This window comes from Taeniopygia guttata, chromosome 2, assembly GCF_048771995.1.
Source record: "Taeniopygia guttata chromosome 2, bTaeGut7.mat, whole genome shotgun sequence".
Classification (NCBI taxonomy): domain Eukaryota; kingdom Metazoa; phylum Chordata; class Aves; order Passeriformes; family Estrildidae; genus Taeniopygia; species Taeniopygia guttata.
Genome location: NC_133026.1, coordinates 98104307 through 98127935, shown reverse-complemented (window position 1 = coordinate 98127935; position 23629 = coordinate 98104307). Strand labels below are relative to the sequence as shown.

General features: G+C 35.8%; 1 protein-coding gene across 1 annotated transcript in view; it reads left to right on the top strand.

The window, feature by feature from the left end:
• Positions 1 to 23629, top strand: part of CDH7 (cadherin 7) — a 91173-nt gene that overhangs the window by 18274 nt on the left and 49270 nt on the right. Inside the window, exon 3 of the mRNA XM_002187051.6 lies at positions 21072 to 21366. Within this exon, the coding sequence (XP_002187087.3) occupies positions 21072 to 21366 (295 nt within the window). The remainder of the gene's footprint in view (positions 1 to 21071; positions 21367 to 23629) is intronic.

Below are 23629 nucleotides of genomic sequence, written 5' to 3'. Positions count from 1 at the left end.
TTCTGTTTCTGTAAATCATGCGAAATTACCTTACGGATTAACGAGACATGCAATTCTGTTGCTCTGGAGTATGTGTGAGAAGAATTGAACCCAAAAAGCTATTTTTCATTTGAAATGCTTCCAAAATATGGAAAATCTGGTAGTTGGTAGTTACATGTGTAAGGATGATAAGCTGCTTAAACACTTCATACTGTGGTACCAAACTGTAACCCTACTGACTAGGCAATCAGGTAATTCATTTTCCTTACAAGGTAGGCAGGTTCTGTAATAGGTGAATTTTAGCTTGTTATCCTATAACAATGAAAAGTTTCCAGACACAGCTGGGAAAAGCATATGGTAATTTTTAAGTTTCCATAATCACGGTATAAACGTAATGCCATAAGTTAGCAAAATAGTTACTTTGTCTTTCTTACAAAATCTATACACATTACATGGGCAGAGCAGGCATTTGGAAAAGTGCTTGGCATGTTTTTATGTTTCTTTTTAACTGACAGGGCTGTAATTCTACATAGTCTACATATTAAAAACTGTTTAAATAATTCCACTTGCTCCTGGATCTTCATAATCTTCCTATATATGTAGACTTGTTATCCTTCCCACCATCTTTCACCCTTTACCACTTAGCTGTTGCTTAGTCAAGCAATACTTTTAAAAGGTTTTCCTCTTGAGTTAACACTGTAGTCCTGTGTTCATCCATACTGCTCTTTCATTCATACCCTCCTTTTTTTGAATAACTTCTTGACAGTGAAAAGCTGTGAAAAAAAGCACACTATTGTTGCTTCATCTAAACAGGAAATAAGCCAAGTGAAACTGCTACTTCCTTTCTCATTGTAAAATTCAAATTGCACTATTCATGTTTGTTTCTTTCTTTGCAAATTCATATCCGCTACCATGCTGAGAATCTTAAAGTCTTATTGCTTTTCTGTTTTTTTTAATCTTTATGCTGAATCAAGCATACTTCTGAGTATCAGTGCCAAAGTGACGGAAATAATAGTTTTTTGAAATGTTTCCATTTGTTTGACTGACAAACCAAGTGAAGCCATGTCAAACAAGGTTTTATGGAGCAAACATGCAGGAATTAGAATGATAGCACTGATGAAGCATATACACAAATGGGCATATAAGTCTAGGAAGCAATGGAGGGACTTCACATTGAAGAATAGTTCCTACTTATACTGACATATTTATTTAATTCAGATTTATCTTAAGATTCAAAGAAAATGTAAAAATTCTAGCCTGTCTTGGTTTTAGTTTGGGAAAATAGAGATTGAAAAAGTTAAAGAGAAGAAAAAGTATGCCAAAGACTAAGTGTGAGATGGGAAGGAGCATGATGAAGCATTTTGTTTTGTTTTTATCACTCTGGAGCCTGGTGCAAAACTGAAATCAATGAGAAAATAAATTTAGAATAAGTTATAACAATCTAATCACAGAATAGCTCAGGTTAGGAGAGAACATAGAAGTTGTCGGGTCCAACCTCCCTGCTCAAGCAGGATCATCCCAAAGCACATGGCAAAGGATTGTGTCCAGAAAACTCTTGAATATTTTCCATGAGGCAGACTCCACAACATTTGTGGGTAGCCCATCCCAGTATGTGGTCACCTGCACAATAAAAACATTCTTCCTTGTGTTCAGGTGGACCTTCCTGTGCACCAGTCTCTGCCTGTTGGCGTCTTGTTCTATTGCTTAGTGAAAAGTCTGTCTCCATCTTCTTGGCACCTCTCTTCAGAATCTTACAGACATTGGTGAGGACTCCTTCCAGGTTTCTTCTTGAGGCAGAACAGGCCCAGCTCCCTCAGCCTGTTCTTGTAAGAAAGAAGCTCCAATCTCCTAGGCATCTTTGTTGCCTTCTCTTCAACCTGTTCCAGGAGCTCCATGGAGCTCCAGGAGATCTCTCTTGTACAGAGGAATCCAAAACTGGAAACAGAAGTCCAAATGTGGCCTCACCTGTGCTAAGTAGAGGGGCAGGATCACCTTCCTTGACCTGTTAGCAATGCTGCTCCTAATGCACCCCAGGATCTCACTGACTATCTTGGCCACAAGAACACAATGTCCCATAGACATTTTGTTGTCTACCAGGACCCCTGGGTCCTTCTCCAAAGAGCTGCCTTCCATCAGATCACCCTTGGTCTGTCCTGGGCCATGGGGTTATTCTTCTTCAAGTGCAGGGCAGGACCCTGCACTTGCCTTTGTTGAATTTCAGACAGTTTCTCTCTGCTCATCTCTCCAACCCGTCAATGTTTCTCGGAAGCTCTGCTCAGCCTTTTGGGATATCGACCACTCCTCCCAGCTCTGTGTCATCAAGGAACTTGCAAAGTTCCCTGCCCTTTCATTCAAGCCATTGATGAATAAAAGATGATCAATACTGGGCAAATTTTTAAACCTTGGGAGACACCATTAGTGACAGGCCTCCAACTACACCCTGTGCCACTGGCCGCAACCCTCTGGTTCAGCCAATTCTCGATGATCCTCACTGTGTACTATCTCAACCCACACTTCCTGGTTTTACCTATGAAGATGTTGAGAGAGCCAGTGCTGAAAGCCTTGCTGAAGTCAAAGTAGACAATATTGACTGCCCACATCCCTCCAGGTAGTTGTTTCATTGTAGAAGACAATATGGTTGGTCTAGTGTGAGTTACTGTTACTGAATCCATGCTGACTACTCCCAACCACCTTGTTGTCATCCACATGGATAGAGATGGTCTTTTTAAGGAGGCCGGGGATTGAGGTAAGAATCACCTTAAGTGTACGTCTTGATTCCCTACGCTCTTTGCTAAAGATGCTATATGCATCTGTATGGATCACACATTGGTTTAGGTCACCTCAATCCGCCCCATGGATTCTAGAAAGCAGGTCTGACTTGGTTATGTTAGCACAGATGGAAAAGGAGGGCAGGTAGCCAGAGATCCAGTAACATCTAGGTTTTAGAAATATACAGGGGACTAGGTCTGTTAACTAGCAGATGTATTTGAAGGAGACAAAAAAAGATAAGTAAAGTTCATTTTTAATCAAAAGAGGAAAATGCCATGTGGAGCAAGGTAATCCGCGATACAAGACATCAAAAGCAAATATCATCAAGACAAAACCTAGTAGAACAAGTTTTTATGCTTCTTTAATGAGACTAAGGAAGCAATGAATAAAAAATGAAAGAGGTAAATTTTTCTTATAAAATGTTACTGGAGAAGGCTAGAGAATTTGGAATTTGTTCAAAAAAACCTAAAACATGAGCAGCAGAGTGCCAAACAGCACAGGACAAGACAGAATAGCATTCTATACATAGAGGTTCCAAGAATTACTGGGTCAAGATAAAGCATGGATAAGTAAAAAACAACGTGAAGATCTGGAGGAGTCCAAGCAAGTCTGAGCTCTCAGCAGATGGATGTAAGGATGCAAATATGTGCAGCTGCCAGGGAAGTAACTGGACCATGTCCAGACTGTTTCCAGATTAAGAGCCAAAAATCAAAATTATGAGTTCTCTGGTCTACCATTTAAGAAGGCAGCTTGCACCTTACAAAGCAAATTTTTCTTGGGTGCTAAAGGGATGAAATAATGACATCCATGGTTTTCAGAACTTTAGTAGACACCTTTCTTTCTAGACTGGTATTTTAACATTGATAATTTCATGTAACTATATTTCTCCCCACCTGCAGGCTGCATGAGAATTTTTCATGCAGATTTATTTCAATGTCCTGTCAAAATTAGATGCTGTTCTATACTATCTAAGTCATAGTATCACATTCAACAATTTCCATTCATCTCTTATTTTAGTAAGCAGAGATTGGTAGATAATGATTGTCCATTCTGCTAGTCTGATGACAAAGCCATCTTTCTGGATTTTTGTTTTTTTGGCAATTTTACTTCTAGTAGCACAAAGTGAAGTCAATGGCTGCTTTATGTGTGGGAGGATACAGACTGAGGGCCCAGGTGCTTTGTCAGGCTTCCAAAATACCTGCCAAGCAGAAAATGAGACTGTGAGGAAGATGGAAAGATTAAGACGTCCACCCTGATGACAGATCCTTCTGATTTAAGGATATAAGAGTCTATATCTATGTACCATATTAAAAAGGGAAGATATTTACCTTTGCTTCTAAAATTATGTTATCATATATGTTTTAAACAGTGGCCAACCTTCCAGTTCTTATTGTTTGATGCAGGCTTTGTATTATACTTAAAATATAAATATAATTTTGGAACACAGTTTCAGGCTTTAGCAGAATGTGCTAACAATTTTTGACTCAGATTATATTTTTCTGAAAATTACTTTGTAAAGTAATTAGCAGGATAAAGGGGAGACAAGCTGCAGATTCACCTTCAAGGTTAGAAGAGTTAAATTTATTAGAGTGAACAAAATGAGCTGCAATATCACAAATTTTCCTGGAATTAAATATTCCTGTACCTGTAAATTACCTTTACAGAAAAGAGAACTTTAGCATAAATTGTATGTGTGACATTGTAGAGAGTCATGGAGTGAAACAGACGCCATTCCTTCCATAGTAACTTGAATCTGGTGAAAATATGGATACAACTGAGGATGAGCAGTACATTCAGTGTATTCTCAAAATCAAAGTGCATCTTTGGTTTGCCACAGAACAAGTGCAATATAATAAGGTAGATTTTCTTAAACATTAAGGTCCTATTTAATAATGTTAGGCAGAGGATAACATCACTTTATAAATGATGTTTTGTAAGGCAAGGTAAGAGTTTTTCTTTATATATTCCTGAAGTTGTATGTCTCAGTAATCAGTAGACCCTCTCTGATGTTTTTCTGTAAGATTTGGCTCAAAAAAAGCATTTAATACTGTTAAATCTTTTATCTCAGTATTTAAACATTTTCAGGGTGGAGTGTCAGAAGACACAGTAGGTTGTCACATAGCAAAGGCTGCTCAGGGCCCTGAGTCTTCACATTGGCTTGGAAACTCATACAAACACTATGATGGTTTAATATGTGTCTGATGATTTACAGACTAGCAGATAATTTGCGCTTAAAAGAGACTGCATAAAGTATCCTGTGTTACTCCAGTAGATGAATTCTATGTGTGACTCACACCTGCCTGTTCCAGTGATAATTTTTTTCCCACTTATTATTGCCATTAGTCCTGCTGAGCTAACACAGCTGAGAGACAGAAAACTGAGTGTCATCCACAGATTTGTTTGTTATGTTCCACTGACTTACACCTGCAAAATCCTAAGCTATGGGGCCCTACATTTTTAAAATTAGAACAGAATATGAAGATAGCAAGGGCTTTACTTGCTTTTGTAACCAGGGGAAAGATTCAACCAAGATTGCAATATTAACAGCTTGCATATGACCTGTCCACTGAGTCTGAAGTGCAAGACAAAGAAAGGAATTGCTGGTTTAATACTATTACTTTTTATCATGCTGCACTAATAGAAGGTCTGTTTACTGTCCTAATGCTTTTTTTTAATAATTAAATGGCTGGTTGTTTAATTAATTTTGTTTTTTTACCAATGAACTTTGAATTCACTAGATTTGTTGTTGAACTACTATCCTTCCACTTGTACCACTATTTTTGTGTATATATGGACACAAAAGCATGGTTTTAAAAGTGAATTTGCATGCTTTACCTTTGGCAAAAATTATTACAGAATTTAATAGTGTATTTTGGTTCCTTTGCTCTCTTATATAGGCACTGGTTTCACCTCCAGTCTTCCAGAAGTTTTAAAAGTAGCTGCAGAGCAAAGTGAAGGTTATTCCTTATCTTAGGCTGTCATGAACAGTGACCACCAGTGATTGATGACTGCTGTGAACAACATGCTTTAGAGTTTCTCATGTATTCTTCACTGAAAACAAATTTTAAAAATATCTGAACAATCTATTTGCCTTCTCATGAATTTTATTTGGCAAATATAAATAGAGATTAATGGAGAGAAGAAAAGTAGAAGAAGTGATTAAAAGGATGTGGGTAGGAAAAAAACAAGCCAGCCACAAACTCCCAGAAGGGGTACTATTGGACAATGGATTCAAGAGGTTGGAATATGTGTAAAGAGTGTGGCTGAAGAAACACAGCTACCTTTGAACATGTGTATAAACTAGAGACAGGTGGAGAATATAAATTCTATTAACAAATAACTAGTGAGATTAGGAAGGAGAACTTTTTGTCCACTTCAGAAAGTTTGATTTTAGCGATATGAAGTGTGTAGATACTTCATTAATTTGACTAATCTGCTTGTGACTTTTCTTTGCAGAAACTCTTATTTGTGCTATTTTCAAAAAGTAACTTTCAGCTATTTGTGAACAACATAACTATTTACGAAAATGTCATTATGTTTACATGACAACTTGTGCAGTTGTGAAGGGAAAATGTACAAAATAAAATAAATAAGAGATTTCAATGTGCAGAAGCAATTATTATTTGAAAAATATTTACTGAAAATAACCTTTCCTTTTAAGTCATATAAAAGTTTGTCACTATCTATTAGTGTACAACACCCAGAGGCCAATGAATAAGGATATAATTCATCATTTTTTTTCCCTTAGAACTATGGGATCCTCAATTAATAGGAATTGTACCTTTCTTTCAGTGCACAGAGCTGTGCTGATTTACACCAAGCTTTATAGAACTTCCCTAAGGGGAAATAAATGAAATGATCATTTTAATGGACCACACAGAAGGTATGAGACAAAAGTGGATATGCCTTGAGTATAATGTTCTGCACATTACAATTAGTGACAGAAGGCCTATCAATGAGACAGTAATCCTATAAAAATACAGAAAGATCAGATTGTTTGTTGAATTAGACTTGCTTTAATATGGATGCATGCAAGGGAGATGGAAACTTTGCATCTGTTTTGTATACAAAGTGATTACATTGTGATCACTTAGTCCAAGAGGATAGAAATGATGCACAATTCTGCCAGGATGAGACATGCAAATTGGATCAATTAAGCTTTGAGAGCGCTCAGACAATCTGCTGGAGAAGTTTACATGCTGTGTCAAGTGAAACTTAGCAAAGATCAGCCCTGGTTTCTGGGGGCAAGTATTATACTGATTCAAACTCAAATCTCTAAGAGTAATTAATTGTTTTCAGATTTAGTTATAAAATGGATCAGATACTATAATGAAACAATGAGCCACTATAATAAAAGATCCCTTACAGAGATGTTTGATGGTACACAACAAATATGACAGAGAAAATAGTAGCAGTCATTTGAGTTACAACATTTGAGGTAGAGGTGAATAAATTCAGATGACTGATCTTGTTTGCAGCTAACAGATTTCATAATTCTAGTAACTCCTGTATCTTCATGTTCACCACAATGTTTCAGAAGTAGGGAGTATTCTCATTCTCACTGTGTGCACTATTTTCATTGAACCAAAGCTCACTCAGAAGGGGGTCAACAAGAAAATGATCATTAGGTAAGAGTGGTGTAATTTCATCAGAGACCACGTAAGAATTTAAGTTATGTACCCTTATCAATGTCCTTTATAGTGTTAAAAGGACTTGTTATTTTATATAATCAGAGGGGCCTCTATGGAAATTGAAAATTCTCAATATATGTGAAATACTGGAAGCCTCAGAAATCAATTTTGAAAGAAGACACTAAAATTTTTAGTAGAATTCAGATAGCTTACAGAATTGGAAACAGGTCTGCACAATTTGAAATATAAGGTAGATTCAGCAAATATATACAAGCAGTATAAATTCATACCTTCAATTTCACTATTTTCTCAAATTTTATTTATCATACATTGACATTTAATGGCAAAGAGTAAGAAATACAGTAAGACTATGTTATGGTGAAAACAGATGAAATTATCTTGGCATCATCATTGTACATGGCAAATTTTATATCCTTGCTTTTTTTTTTTTTAATACAAGTGAAGTTCAATCTTAAATCATAAATATCTTCTCACATCCTTTGAAATGACAAAATATTATTTAAGGAAACAAGGTATAATGACTTCAGATGAATTTGATGAGATTTCCTTTGTTAAATGCTTGTTGTAAACCCCAGCATAGAAAAAGGCACTAGGAGAGCACTGCCTTTTACATAGAACTGTTAAAATCCTTCTAAGCTATGCGGATTTACAATTAACCTAGTATTGTTCATGTTAAGGCAGTTTTTTATGGTTTGAATGAGGCATTATCCTCCCCCTCAAATATTTTCTGAAAAACAAGCAGAAAACCTGGGCATTAAAAGCATTTATTTCTCAGCCCTTAATCCTGTGGAGTTTAAATGCCTATCAAGATATGAATTACTATCTTAAGATCAGCCTGGTTATATCTGAAAATCCTTGCAGGCCTGCAAGTTTGAATGGTTAAAAAAAAAAAAAAAAAAAAAGCTAGGGAGAAATCAAACTTCTTAAAGTATCTATTCACAAAGGATCACTTTAAATGATCTGAACAGTTTCAAGCAGACTTTCAAGTGCCCATATTTACTGTGCATACTCTGCTTTAGCTCGTTCTGAATACTGAACAGCTACTGTGTGAATTTATGTAAGGATTATCTTAATCTTTCAATGCTGCTTCTTATAATTAGGCGTATGTGACACACATGTTCATTAAAGCAACCTCCCTCCTAGAACAGGGGTTAAGGGGCTTTTTCAGAAAGATACTCAGACATATGCTTAGTACCAGCTTTCGTGACTGTTAAGCAAGTCCTGACATGATCCACATGGATCCTTATCCATGATTTCCTAATGTAGGAAATTGTAAACCAGGTTTAATTTGATGTAGCACCAGGCTAAATTTCCCTAAGTTTTGAGGTGAAATTTGAACAATGGGCTGTGAACTAACAAGTCAATATATACATGGGTGGATGGATGGACTTGAGAAATATTTTTTGGGTAAAAATCAATATGATACGCTACCTTCAGTGAAATACATAATAGTAGGGGAAAGAAAATAAAAATTGTCCTACAAGAAAAAAAAACATGTTATTTTTTATTCAGTGTTTTACCTTTACTTTTACCTTTACTGCAGAGTTAGAAATAGGTCACATAGTTAATGGAAAACATTCACAGAAATATTAGGGTGTTTATCAAGCCAGACTCCAAAAGAGATTCTAAGTGAAATGTAAACACACTAGCAACAGCAGACTGTGTTTTATGATAACAATTAACCAAGGAATTACTTTACTCTTTTTTACCTGAGCTCATTTTAAGACACAAGATAAGTGTCTACATGAAGGTATCTAATACTCTCCATTTTATTTGGCCATGCACTGGCTTTTCATCTTACATTTTCATACTAGCAATGAAACTATAATGCTTTATTGTAGATATTAATTCCTGCCATTTACATATGAAATAATTCACTCATTTTAAAGTGCTACAGTAAAATTTTGTGTACAAATTCTCTATTACTGACTAATATTCTTGACCCACTGTCATCTCTGGGCAGTTGTGACTTTCTCCACAATGTGCCTTCCGAGATACTAATTGTGTGAAAATCTTAATTTTGCACTTTAGGTCTAGGAGTAGTCCCATTGATCTTAGTGAGAAGACCTATGAAATTAGATTTCTGAAAAATGCTTTGGGAAATACCTGGATGGTGTGAAATATTTTATAACATATAGCAAATTTGTTCATATGGAAAATTGCCAATTTAAAGTTGCCAATATCTTTCAAAAAAGTCAGCATCAAGTATCGCATTTTTTTAAAACACATAGAATTGCATAAAGAAAGACAATAGGAATATAATTTTTAAGAAGAAAAAGACAATTACAAGCACTCTTATCCTGACATTTGCACTATCATTTTTGTTAAAAAATAAAATTAGTATTTAGAACAACATGTAAATTCTGTTTTGTTATGACAGCTTTGTAAATATTAATCCACAGTTGTTTTCAGGAAATTAGTGAGTACGTGGACCCAGCTAACTGCATCTTTTCTGTATTGCAATTCTTTAACCCCTAAAACGATCAGATCATACTCTTTTCTGTAGTCCAGTACTTTATAAACTTCTCCAGACACTTAACCTTAGTTACTTACAGTGCTTTACAGTTAGGTATTTGGCCATTGTCTTCCAGTCTGTCAGAGTATCAGCATTTCCCACTAACATATAAGATTATGAATCTATCTTTGATAGCATTAAACTTTCAAAAGCAAATTAAATGTGAGGAATTGATACAACATAAAACCAAAATGAAAACAAATGAAAAAAGCTCTACACCCTCTGGGTGTCTAGTCCTTGGTACTAATGTTTTTTGGAAGCAGGTTCCTATGAGAAAAATCATTATCAACCAAGCAATGCTGCAAGCTATTTTGGATAGTTGAAGCAGAAAGAGGATAATCACTCTAAACTATAGATCAGCAGTTTGACAAAGAAGAGACAATATGGGAGGTATAATTTCCAATCTAAAATAAATACATTCAGTAGAAGTACATATCTCAGACAGTATTTTAATACAAATGAATTTTTGTTTGTAAATTTGGTATTGTTGATATGGTAGTCAAACTAGAAGTGTGTATGATTATTTTTCCTGTGCAGTGCTGTTACAGATAATTCTATAGTTTACAGAATTAGAGATGAAAAAATAGATCCTTTAATGTGCTCTCATTTTCCATGGTTGAAATCCTAGGCCCAAAGTATTATGGCTGCGTAGAAAAAGCATTATGGGAGAAACAAATTTCCAATTACCATATTTGTATTCTAATGTCTTATTTCTGTTTTCAAGGGCAGATAAAAAAGTAAAAGCATTAATTTTTCATGACTGAAGGCACATAAATTCTGTTATTGCCTTTCTTGTTTCATTTACACTCTTTCCTTCCTTTCTGTGATATAAGGGATAGTGCATGCACGCATAATAACTAACTAACTAACTAACTGTACTGAAATGATTAATAGAAGTATGTACAGTGGTATAAGAAGGGAAAATGTTCATAATACCATAAATATGTTTCTATACCTATGTATGTGTTTTGTTCAAGAAAAATACATGCACAAGAAACAGTACTTCACTGTATGTTAATACCATGCAAACAGAAATTATTTATGAATAGTGAGGAAGTAATTTGAGAGGGAAGAATTAGTGAAGTTTCTTGAAGGTTCTGTTTCTGCAAGCTGCCACACATACATCAACTTTTCAAGCCCATGGACATCTGCTAGCTCTGAGATATTCTTCTATGAAGTATGCTGGGAACTTTGGTATTTGTTTGCCACACTACATTTTTAAAGCCTGAACACTTTCATAGAAGCCGTATGTGGGGAATGCAGCAAGAAAGCATCCTTGAAACAAATTTATTATACTGCTGAAATAGAGTGTAGTGACTTTAAGGGAATTTTGTCTTACAGCTTCAGTGATTCTTGGCAACAAAATAAATCAAACCACTGGACCAGCAAATCTGTGGCTTTAGTATATAACAGCAAGTTGTTTGGTGCACTATGAATAGATATGGATCATGTGGAAATGCTGTTGGCATGTATGGAAGTGAATTTAGGTCCTTTCCTGGGAAAGAAGTAAGATCCAAAATAAAGCTAGTAAGAGTAAACATTCAGGAATTTGTAAATAGAGTTTCACTGCAGCGGTATTTTCACATGATTTAATTGTATTAGGCACTTGTATAAATGAGGTTTGAGTCATTGGTTTCTTTAACCAAAAATTAAATCTATTTGAGTAAAAAATAGCTGGTTTTGTATAAAAAGTAAGTCAGATGGCAAATCCATTCTATGTTGGTTTGTCAATGATGCTGTTTTTTTACTGAGATGTTTAGAATGAGTTCTCCTAGGATTAAATACTGATAGACTGCAAGTAGTGTGGGAAAGAAAACAAACACCACCACCACCACCACAAAAAAAAAACAAAAACAAAAACCAGGAAACAACTGAACCCAAAAACCCATGCAATGCTGAATATTGAAAAGCTCTGTGAGGATTCCAATGTGCACGTTGTCTGCAAACAGTGTGGTCTGTTTCCATTCTAGGAAGCCAATTTCTGAAAAGTTTGAAGACAGTGTATGAGGGGAAAAACAGGTCTCCTTTTTTCCAGTTCTTGTTATGAACATGTTATGTTATCTATAGGCTCTTGGTGGTGCTACAATACAGTATTGCTGTCCCTCCATCCCCAATAAATATTATGCAATTAATACATGATGATGCACAGTATGCAGATGGTTTTTACCTCCCAAAGCTGCCAAACTGTCTTTTTAAGAGAGTGAATGACAAATAGTCATTTTGGGGAGTGACATGTCATGATGATGGCCCATTAAAACTCCTCAAGAATACTCAGCCAGCTACATATGCCCACTCAGCTCGATCCACAGCAGCAGCTGCTTCTGGGTTTCTCCTGTAGCTGCAGTAAACTTAATGGACTGGCTGCACAATTCCCTGTCGCCACAGGGCATTTTGTGTTCTTATTAAAACTGGGGAGTGGAAACGGCACAGATTTGTGACTACAGCAGCTGCAGAGACTGAAAAGACAGAAAAGGGAAGGGTACATGTGTGTGTATGCACATGTGTACTTGTATATACAGGCACTTAAATGTATGTATAGATATACAATCTCTGTCTGTATAAAGAGCTACATTATATGAGAATACACAAGGAGAGAGAACACCACAGACACAGCTGAGCATTATTAAGAGAAAGCTATCATAGAAATGTGACATGGATGCTCTTATCACATCAAGTTTTCAGTATTTCCTATTAATTATTCAACTCACTAGCCTTTAGATGACAGTATCAGTTATTTCTAGAGGAACTATTCTTCTGAACTTTGTCTTCAGCCTAGAAGCCTTAAGGGCTTACTTAGATGCTAACTGGAATATTATGAAGTGAAAGTTTTAGAATTTTAGTACTTCTAATTTGAATTTTGTTTGAATAATGGCCATCAAGGAAATGAAGTTTCACTGTTCCCTTTCCTCTTTAACCCCATTTTAGAAAGGCTGGCAAAATTAAATATTCACTTCACTTCATGTGGCTGAGGTGATAAGATTATTATCCTCCTGAGGCACTGATCCACCACCTAAAAGTATAAGGGCTATATAAAGGCTTTAACTGAACTCTTCCAGCAGTATCTCTGAATGTTTTATTTCGGAAACAATACAGTTTATTCCAATAAACAATACGGTTTATTCCAAGTTTGATAATGGAAAAGCATAAGTAAATTAATAAAAATTCTTACTATTTTAGTTTCTTAGGCACAGAAACATGCATTCTATAACAGAAAAGAAAGAGTTCAAAAACTGCATTAACAGCAGAAATAAGGATTATTTGAGGTTTTTTAAAGAAAAATGCCTAGCTCATTCTAAGTCAGCTGACAGTTATGTTACTCTCCCTCCCCATTAATCATGTTTATTTTGTTTTCTCCTCTGGTTTCAGGATTTGAAAACCAATGGCAATTTAAATGTCAATTTTTTTTTCTTTTTTTCTGTTCTTTTTTCTTTTTTTTTTTCTCCATACACTTGGAGTAGTGTTATTGCACATCCTCAGTAAAATGACACTTGACCAGATTCAGGTAATCATCTTTTTAAATTGTTGTTGCATTAATCAGTGTATGAAAAGAAGATGCTGATAAAGTTATACAACATTACTCTGAAATACAATTCTTGCACTTCACATATATCCACGTTCTCATTCACTTTGGCTTTTGGTTTGTGAATATTTTTACCTTTTATTTGTCTATTTATTTTAAGTTTTTTCCTCCCTTTCCTGTTAAACATTTGTATTTATTTTACGTCATTCTCTGTTTTCTTAATAATGACTGGATACCTTGATTGTAGATGAAGGTTTATTCTCACTGGTTTTTATATACTGTCAGATATAAAGGTCTTGGTGGTTCAAGACAAAATGTCATACATTTTGATTGTAGGAGGACTATTAAGGACAATCTGTGGGATGAAAACTGATATTCCCAAAGGGATGTGCCTAGGTTTTACTTTGAATCTGAAATGTGTTCATTTGATAGGTAATTTCTGATTACTTCATTGCATTTGTGGTGATCCTGGGCAGATATAGATCTGCCTTGTGGTCATTCATAGGACCCTAGTATTACCTGTGTCAAAACAAAATATGATTCAGAGCCAGTCTGAGTTCAGGCAGCCTGTAGGGTCAGTGCTGAAGGTGAAGAGATCTCTGAAACGCCCTGGACCTTAATTATCTCATAAGTTCTTAGGTCTTTGATCAGCTCTGAGCACTCCAGACACTGTTTTGGATATTTTAAATTAAGTCAGAAGAGAAGTCTTGTCTGGGCTGACCAGATTTTTAGTAGCCGAGTCACCAACTTCTTGTGTTGGATAAATATAACATGGTTATCCTGTGGTCTGCAGCATGAGAACCTTGTTGTATTCCCTCGTGAGTGTCTCTGCACTTGCCTGACAAAGAGCAAGTCTGAAGGCAACAAAACATCGCATGAAATTGCCTGTACATCAACGTGGCAAATTGTGCCACAGTGACACCGTTGTCTGTGCTGGCTCCCTACTATGCTGACAACGGTGCTGAGATAAGGAAACTCTGGCAGCATTACAGGCATATTCCTTCTGTTCAAACTGTAATTAAACATGCTGGAGTTTTCGGTATAGCCATTTATATTGACTTGATCTCTTGTCTTCAGTATTATCAGTTATGCTGAAAGCACAGAATGTAGACCAGCTTATTTCTTTCTGAGCCTAGGCCTATACTATAGTTTTACATAAATTAATAAAACCAAAAGCAAACAAAAGCCCTCCAGGAGCTCCTTTATCACTTTCACAACATTTCTTGGAGAATAGACTTTTATAAGAAAATCATTACCTACTGAATAATACTTTCACTGGTGCCTGGGTATGAAGTCAATTATATGAATCACAGGCCTTTTCTAACATCAATAAAATGTTGAGGAATCTTTTTCTTTCCCTCATGACTTCTGTAATCCGACAGAAAGATAAATTTAAAAAGATGTCTTAGGCTGTTGATACTGAAATATGGTTTCATTTTACAAGAATGATAGTTTCATGGCTCCCTCTGAAAACAATGATCCTATTAGTAACTAATGGGTTTGTGAAGTCCTTAGACATTACAGAAACTTGGTATGTGTGCACATTAGATTTTACTGAAATGTAAACCACATTGTCTAGGTTGAATTTTAAATATTAGTCACTATTTGCATTGAAATTGTTCCAAAGCACCAGCACTGAACTTTATACTGATAGTTGAGAAATACAGTGCTACATAAAAAAAAAAAAAAGGAGATAAAACCCCTAAAAATATCTAGTACTTTATGAGTCATCACAAAACACATACTAAAAACGGTAATCTAAGGGGAAAGGGGATTTGAAGACTTTGTATATATAACCATAATAAATATTGAGTCCAAGAACAGCAATTTTAAGGACCTGATTGTTGTGATGACCAAAATTAATAGAAATGGAAAAATTATGGTTTTGTTTCAAATCTCCAGAATTTTTTTAGCTGTTTAGAAATTACACACTTTATATACCCTTTTTAAGTCTTCCCAGAAAGGATAAAGGGGAGAAGGTGGCATGAAGAAAAGATTGTTCTTCCCACAATCTGTTCTCAGTTTTTTTGTGATAGTAAATTGTGGTTATAAAATGGACAAGAAGGTTGCTTCTGTCTTGGAGTTCTTTTTTTCCTTTTTTGTGGTTGTTTTTGATTCTTCGTGCCTCCTTGCTTTTTTTGTGAGGAGGCAGGAAAAAGCTTCAGTTGTGCCAGTTCCATGTCACAAATAACGATGGATGCTTCACAGGGCATGAGGAGAAGGCAGTTTTCATTCCTCTCCTCCCTTTCTAGTTATTTTCATAGAGAGAAAGAGAGGGATGCAGAGAAGGCAAATCCTCCTTGAGAAAACTCTTCAGTTCTGCAAAGGAGGGTACATTTCCTATGGTCTCAGAGAGCAATGAAGCTAGATTGTATTGAAGCTTCTAATGTTTCCCCTGTCCATCTCTCTCTCTCCATTGCTTCTGTTATTCTGCTATTTTCAAAAAACCATCAGCTCCCCATGTTCTCCCTTCGATTTTCTTCTTCACCAATAATCTATAAACTCTGTAATGAATCATTAACCATGCTGGCACCGAGAGGAGCAAAAGCAAAGATAGATCTTTAGGGAAGAGAAATTGGAGAAGAGAGACATATGAACATTGCAGCTGCTTTAAAGGAACTTGAACTGAAAATCAGAAAAAGAGCAAACCTCCTATTCAGACATACAAGAGATGAGTAGTGGCCAGATAAGCTGCTTTTAGTACTTTAAATGCTTTTAATAATGTAGTGCAGTATCTCTCCTTACTGAGAAAAATAACTCTCCTTCTCTATTGGAAATACTGCTTTAGTACTTTAATGACAAGTGATACAAAAGGTTATCCTCTTTGGTTGTACATTTGCCTTAACATAGGCAATATCTAGAAACTGTTGGGTATTGGGAATTTTGAAAGAAGTATTTTATTTAGGTTTCCCTAGAATAATCACCAGCCTGAAAGTCCACATAGACATAAATGCATTAGGGGAGACACTAGACTAAGCTATATTGCTGTAGGGCCAAAAAAAAGTGAGAAACAAATTGGGCTTTTTAAAAGAGTTATGTTAATAACACCTTTGCTCTTTAGTGAAGCTGACTGCTTCCTTCTCTCACACACATCCAAGCAAGCATTTTCTAAAACTGAGAGACTAAAGAGATTAAGTGCTTTTTTAGCTTGAGTTCAGAGTCAAAAGATGACACTCAATAAATTATCTTCTAAATAACAAGTTGCACTTTTTATGTGCATTGTCCCTCTGCCCCAACAAGGCTAATGTGGCTTTTATTATTAGATCTGTTTGCTCTCTGCTAGCTTTCCTAGCACATAAAAAGTTATCCTCCTGGCAAAAAATACATCATCTCTCTCTAGAGGATGGTTGCTTCCCTTTCCTGTTCTCATGTACTCTTGTACATGCAGGGATCACACAAACCCAGAACTTTTAGAGTCTTCATGTTAAATGTATGTGGTATATAACAAAACAGCTATAGGATCAGCATTTGGGAATTGGATCATGAATCTTATACTCAAAATACGCCTAGTTGAAAGGGAAGGTAAACTGAAGAGTCATCATCATGGAAATTGTATAGAGGTGGAAATGAATGAAATTAATTGGAAGGATACATCTGTCTCTATCATTCTTCTTTCTAAAAACATGGTGTTTTATTTACAATATCTATGGCAAACTGATTCTGAAAGAAGAATTATCTGGAATTACCCAGAATGGAACTAGATTATATTTACCTAGTGAATACTTGAATCCTCCATATCTCTTGAAACGAGAATTTGAAAGTAACTTTATCTTGAGCCTCTCTACTTCTAAAGTCATAGTCCCCATGTGCAGCTACAGACTGAGCTGCAGTTCTGTCTCCTACAAGAATGGCCCTGTAGAAAGTGGGAGGAATGAAAGATAAGCTAGTAGATGGCAAGGCCATAGATGCTTTTTGGAACCTTCCTGCAAAGTACTACTATCCTGAGGACTAATATCAATCTATATAATTGTTGCCAAATTAATAACATAAACAAATAAAAATCCTAGGTCTTATTATTTAATGTACTTCTTCTATTAAAAAAGGGGAAAAGAATACTCCAAAACAACAACAAAATCAAACAAGAAAACCTGACAACAAAAAAATGTACAAAGTGTTTTATAAAGCCAACATTATATGGAAAAGATGTACTTCTCACTTCCTGCAATGTTAAATTAAATAGCTGGAATCCCAGGTACTTTGCAGTCATGTTTTTTAGTAGCAGAGCTGTCAATATGATACAGAACATTCAAATTCAAAAATTTTCTTCATAGCTGCAAAGCACTCATGCCTCTTCATTAATGACTTTGAAGATCACTGTATGGAAGAATTATATTGTGTGAAATTGGAATATAGGTGACATGAAAACTGCATCAAAATTCTCAATGTTTTCAGCAAAGTACTTTTTTTCTTTTTTGCATTGTTCTCTAGTACTGTACTTTTAAGTTTTCTCAGATCTCCTCAAAAAGCATATAAAAGTGTTGAAAAAAATCTCTTTAGAGTGCTTTACACTGAATTGATTCTTCCATAGTGCCAAAGATAAACTAAATCTTGAACTATATTACCTTCCTGAGTAGGCAGAGAATGGTACATTACTAATTTGAGCATGGGCCAGCACAGTTGTTAAATGCTTATTAGAACAAAGTTTTAATAAAAGATGCAAAGACGTTTGCAGTTCCAGAGCCTTAACCGTGGAATAATAAAGGTCCTCACTAATCACTTTACTAATCCATGTGGTAGCAGTTTTCTTACCAAGGCATCTGTCCAAAAAGTGGCTTCTGCTCAGCATTTCACTTCAGGTCACCAGCCACTGTAGTGCAATCCATGAGGAGATTTATGCACCTCAAAGTGGAACTCCTTAAAGAACAATGTGCTGTTAATCAGTAAGCCACTGAGCGAGCAAATGGGAAATGCTGAAACTACAGAATTTTTCCTTTCCCTGGGATGTGAAAACCTTGCTCAGTGCATCTTCAAGGATTTACTGGCCTCTCCCCTGAAGGTCTCTTTTTTTCCTTTTTTTTTTTTTAGAGCAGTGCTGGCTAGTTATTCTGGATAGGGCTGGATGTAGATATAAGGTAAAAGGTAGACTATGCAGCCCTGCAGTTTGAGCCCACTGTAGTGTGCTGATGGGCTCAGCTCCATCCCCATGGGACAGAGCTGTGCTGCTCTCAGCAATTGAGATACAGAAACTTTCCTTTCTCTTCTTGAAGAGATTTACTTGTACATGTCTAACATTCAGAAAACTGCTCTGCCTGATGAAATGCTGGTGTCCTCTGCTTTTCTTTCATCCTAAAGTATGCCAGAAAAGGTGGAACAGCCTTTACAGGGAGAATGTGGGAGTCTCAGCCACCACAGAAAGATCAGCTACAATATGGGGTATGAAGAAAACAGAATCATTTAAGAAAGACAAAGGCATTTAATCTTTTTATCCCATAACCTCAGTTCTTGTGTAATGTGATGTTCAGCATTTCAGTCTAGACTGTAGCCTATGTAGGGAAACACACACAGTTCTTCTGTAGCACACAGGAGACTTATGCACTCTAAAGCAAGTATCAGAGAAAGAAAAGAGGAAGGAAAAAAAAAAGGTCAAACAAAATCAAAGACCAGTGAGACAGATTCTTGCTTGCACAGGCCATTGCTCCTCTGTAGGGAAGATGGATTCCTCTTCCAGTCAAGTTTGAAAAAGCATTGAAAATCCCAGCTGTCAGATGTGTGAGTTTGAACAGAGGTATGGTTTGCTCAATAGACCCCAGCCATTGGGACTGAGAAATACCCAGTGCTGTGGATCTCGAAAGAGCCTGAATGTGTGATATATTTTACCTTGGCCTGCTCACAGTGTCAGCATTGTTTATTCCTGAGTGTGCAGAGAAGCAGGGCTTTAAATGTTTGAGGAACTCCACCAAAGAAATCTTAGGCTTGTTTAGGTGTCTCTGGATTTAGGTAGCAGCAGAATAAGGATAAACCATATTTCAAAATAAGATAGCTAATCTGATTTAGATACCCTACTTCTGCTTTTCTAATCCAGTCCAAAACTCTGGATTCCATTTCTGTCTTAAAAGAGAGGAGTGCACTGTAATTGCATAAGTATGAGATATCAAAACAGTGTAAGTAAAATAATGTGTGAAAAATAGGCAACTTTTTGTCCAGCAGAAAAATTCAAAATTGAGCATGAACACTTCCCTGCTGAAATAGGAAAAGATTTTGCAGCTGTGCTGTCATGCCCAAGATAACAATTTTCTGCATGTATTTAGGTAGTGAATACTGTCACAGTGATACTCCCTAACAGAGAGAAAAAAAAGTTAGTGATGGAAATTGTGATGATAAGGATGTTGACAGTGGACATACCTCCAAACTCAAGATAACATGGAATTAGGACAGGTAAAAAGAAGATATGAGATAGAAAATCCAAGCGTATTTAACACTGTCTTCAGCTCTTTACAAATTAATCCACTTTTAACAATCAATGAAGTACTTTAAATTTTTACTGATATTCTTTTCCCTTGTACAGTATTAAATATATCATATGTGCATGTTACTATAACTTGATAGACAGATCAATTACACTCTTGATGCAAGTTTGAGAAGTATGTAAGAGGTGTTTGAGTCTGTGTTTTATAACAGGAAGATGAAATTCAGCAAACATAAAAGAGCTAGAAAACTGTGGAATCCTGCTCTGTAAGTTAAAATACCTTGAGTGGTGAGGAAAAATTTTTTTTTGTAAACTTGTCTTGCCTTTTTAATGGAAGATACATTTTGAGCTACTGAAGAATATTTCTTGTGTAGTCCCAGGGAAACTGCACCTGGCTTTCAATACTATGTGCTTCAAAAGTGCCAAGACAGCTTGATCTTTCTCAGAGTCTGCATTTTTCTGTAATTAGATAATGAAAAGGAAGATATGGAAGTGAAGAATTGAAGCTACAGGCCCATCAGTTAGTAGTGAGCAATTTATCAACCAGTATATTTTACCTCATTTTATAGAATCATAGAATATCCTGGAAGGGTAACCCATCAAGGTAATCAAGTCCAAACCATGGCCCTGCACAGGAAACCGCAAGAATCACACTAAGTGCCTGAGAGCATTGTCCAAATGCTTCTTGAACTCTGTCAGGCTTGGTGCTGTGACACTGCTCAGTGTCCAACCATCCTCTTTTTGAAAGCTTTCTTGCTATCCCCTGAGTTAGCTTCATGCCATTCTGTTGAATTCTGTCACTGGTCATGAGACAATACATAAATACACACAAGAGCAAATACACACTGACATGAAGTTTATACTGCCATTTGTTTGAAGTCTCACCCTTCAGAATGATGATAAGCTGAAGTGAGCAATATGGATAAATCCAGATAGGAATAAAGTCACAGTTATGATCATATGTGTGCATGTGTTTGCCTATGTAAAAATCTGGCATGAGGAGAATGAGATTGTCTGCAGGAAAGAATGAAGTTTTTATGCTTAAAGGAGCAAATTTACAGATTCTAATGGTCCCTCACATGATGTGTGTGTGAGATAAAAATTCAGCTTATATTTCCAGGAACAATAAAATTTCATGTACTACTGCTCAACATAGGAATTATTTTTACATATCTCCATGCCACTGACTCTCTTGTAAGTTAATCTCATCTCTCATCAATTTTTCACCAGCTTCACTCTGATGTTGATAAAGGAGATGGTTCCATCAAATACATCTTGTCAGGCGAAGGGGCAAGTTCCATTTTCATTATTGATGAGAACACGGGGGATATTCATGCTACAAAGAGGCTGGATCGAGAAGAGCAGGCCTACTACACGCTCCGAGCACAAGCACTAGATAGGCTGACTAATAAACCCGTGGAGCCAGAGTCTGAGTTCGTCATTAAGATTCAGGACATCAATGACAATGAGCCAAAATTTCTGGATGGTCCCTACACTGCTGGAGTTCCTGAGATGTCTCCTGTGGGTAAGTGTGAAATACACTGTTGGTGTTGTGGGAAATTTGTTCCTATTGCCTTTTTAAAAGTTTCATTATTTTTTACTGTTTCACACTAAGCTACTTAATTATCTATGAGGCACCTGCAACAGTTAGATATTTCAAGACTAAGCTGGAAATAACATGCTAGATTAAGTATTTACCCTTTCAAAAATGTTGTGAAACTCAAATAGCTATGCAAGGATTCAGATAACCATTTTATGGTGCATTTCTCATTCCAGGGCCCAGAGGCTTTGTTTTATAATTCCCATTAACAGTAATAAGTTTCACACCTATATTATGATATTCAGAGGTTATAATTTATAATTTCACTTAGATAAGGTTCATTCATAACAAACTCTTCAAACTCCTGCTAGTGAATAGCATAATCTTTTTCGTAAGTTTTGTACATTGTAACAATAGTTTATCGGATTTTTTTTTTTTTTACATTGAAATTACATTTTCTGGAGAATATAGTCAAGCAGCAGGAACCAGGATACAACTTGAGATAGTTCAAAGTTCTACTGAAATCAGAGAAGAATGTGTTTTAGAAGTTTCAGACCCTTTGTTGGAAACTAAGAAATGCTGATTTTTCCTGATTTTGAATTAGGGAAGAATTTCAAAATCAAACCCACTATCTCTTCATTATAAAGTGACAAAATGCTCATCCATTGTCAGGTGTCACTGTTCCTTTGAAAGCTGACTCTTTCAGACCAGATTAAGGCTTGTCCCAGAGATGTTTTGGTAAATGTTAGTTTAAGATGAAATTCTAAATGCAAGCACAAAACCCCCCAAACAAACAAACAAACAAACAAAACCCCAAAGAAAACAAAAAGAAAAAACCAAACCAAACCAAAATATCTTAATTTCCTGCAAATATGTATATAGGAAGGCTCACTTCAGCTGGAGAGAGTTCTGTGGTGATTGAGATAAAGATTTTCTTTGCTAAACTAATTTTAAACTGTATTAAAATGTGGTAGTCCTACAGTAAGGCTGCATATAAAATTTGCTATAGTTTTCTCAATATGATCTCCCATGTTTTTGAATGTTAAACAATGTATCTAAATTGGAGCTAGAGAGAAAAAGAATCTTACCTACCTAAGTGTCCTGCAGCAATCAGTAGCAAACATTGTTTATATATGTGAAACTCAGCTTAGGAGTCAAAAGAAGATAAGTAAAATATTGCTAATGAGTTTGCTATACATTTATTTTACTAAGCAGTGAACATAGACACTATTTCTTATTGATACTTGGCATTTTCTCATTGTCACTCAAGCACTATGTGGATGGCTGAAGAGACCATATTAGCCTTGGAAGAAAGACAGACACTATAGCTTTTGCAGAGTAACACTGAGGACGTGAAGTTGTGATATGTTGCTGGGATCTTTTTACTTCTGAACTTTGAAAAGATTTAGACAACAGATAATCTAAGACTGTAAAACCTAAATAATCCACTTCAGAAATATGTTCTGTTAAAATGTGTCTTTTTTTCCTTAAATAGGTTCAGCAACTATTAGGTTTTTTTCCACTTTTGTTTTATGACCTGAAAATAAATTATCTCCATATTTCACTTTTGTATTTATCACCTCTGTCTTTTCTTGCACGGGCATATTCATGTACAGACAATAACTACAGATATAAGAGGTTTACCTACAAATCCATGCCTCTACTCCTTCCTATCCTCCATTTGTTCCCAAAATATATTGGAAATCAATCTATGGGGAGTGCACTGTTTGCAGTGGAGAATATAAGGATTATTTTTCAAAATGAGCTGCTTTGCATATTTTATTGAATCTTTACATCATAGAGGAGTAACAGAAATTTTTCTCCCAAATGGACTATACAACACCAAATGTATTTCCAATTCAGGTAAGTATTATGCAAAATTATTAACTGAGACTTGTACACTCTATGAAATTTGTGTCAGCTAAGGGTAGTTTCAGATCCATGAACTTGCTGGACACTGCAGATTTTAAACATCTTCATGGTTAATATCACACACCTACCAAATACTGCATTGTTACAGAGTTAAGGGTTAATATGAAATTCCTTTGTCACACTGCTGCACTTTGTCACATTTTGTCTTACATAGTTACAGCAATTCATACTTTATTCATATAACATAATTTTTAATTAATCACCTAGAGCATCCATGAAATATTAAGGAGATACAAAGTATCTCTCTCCTATTTTGTTTAAAATTGTATCCATGACAAGGATTTTTAATTGGATATTAAAGGAAATGAAAGAGATC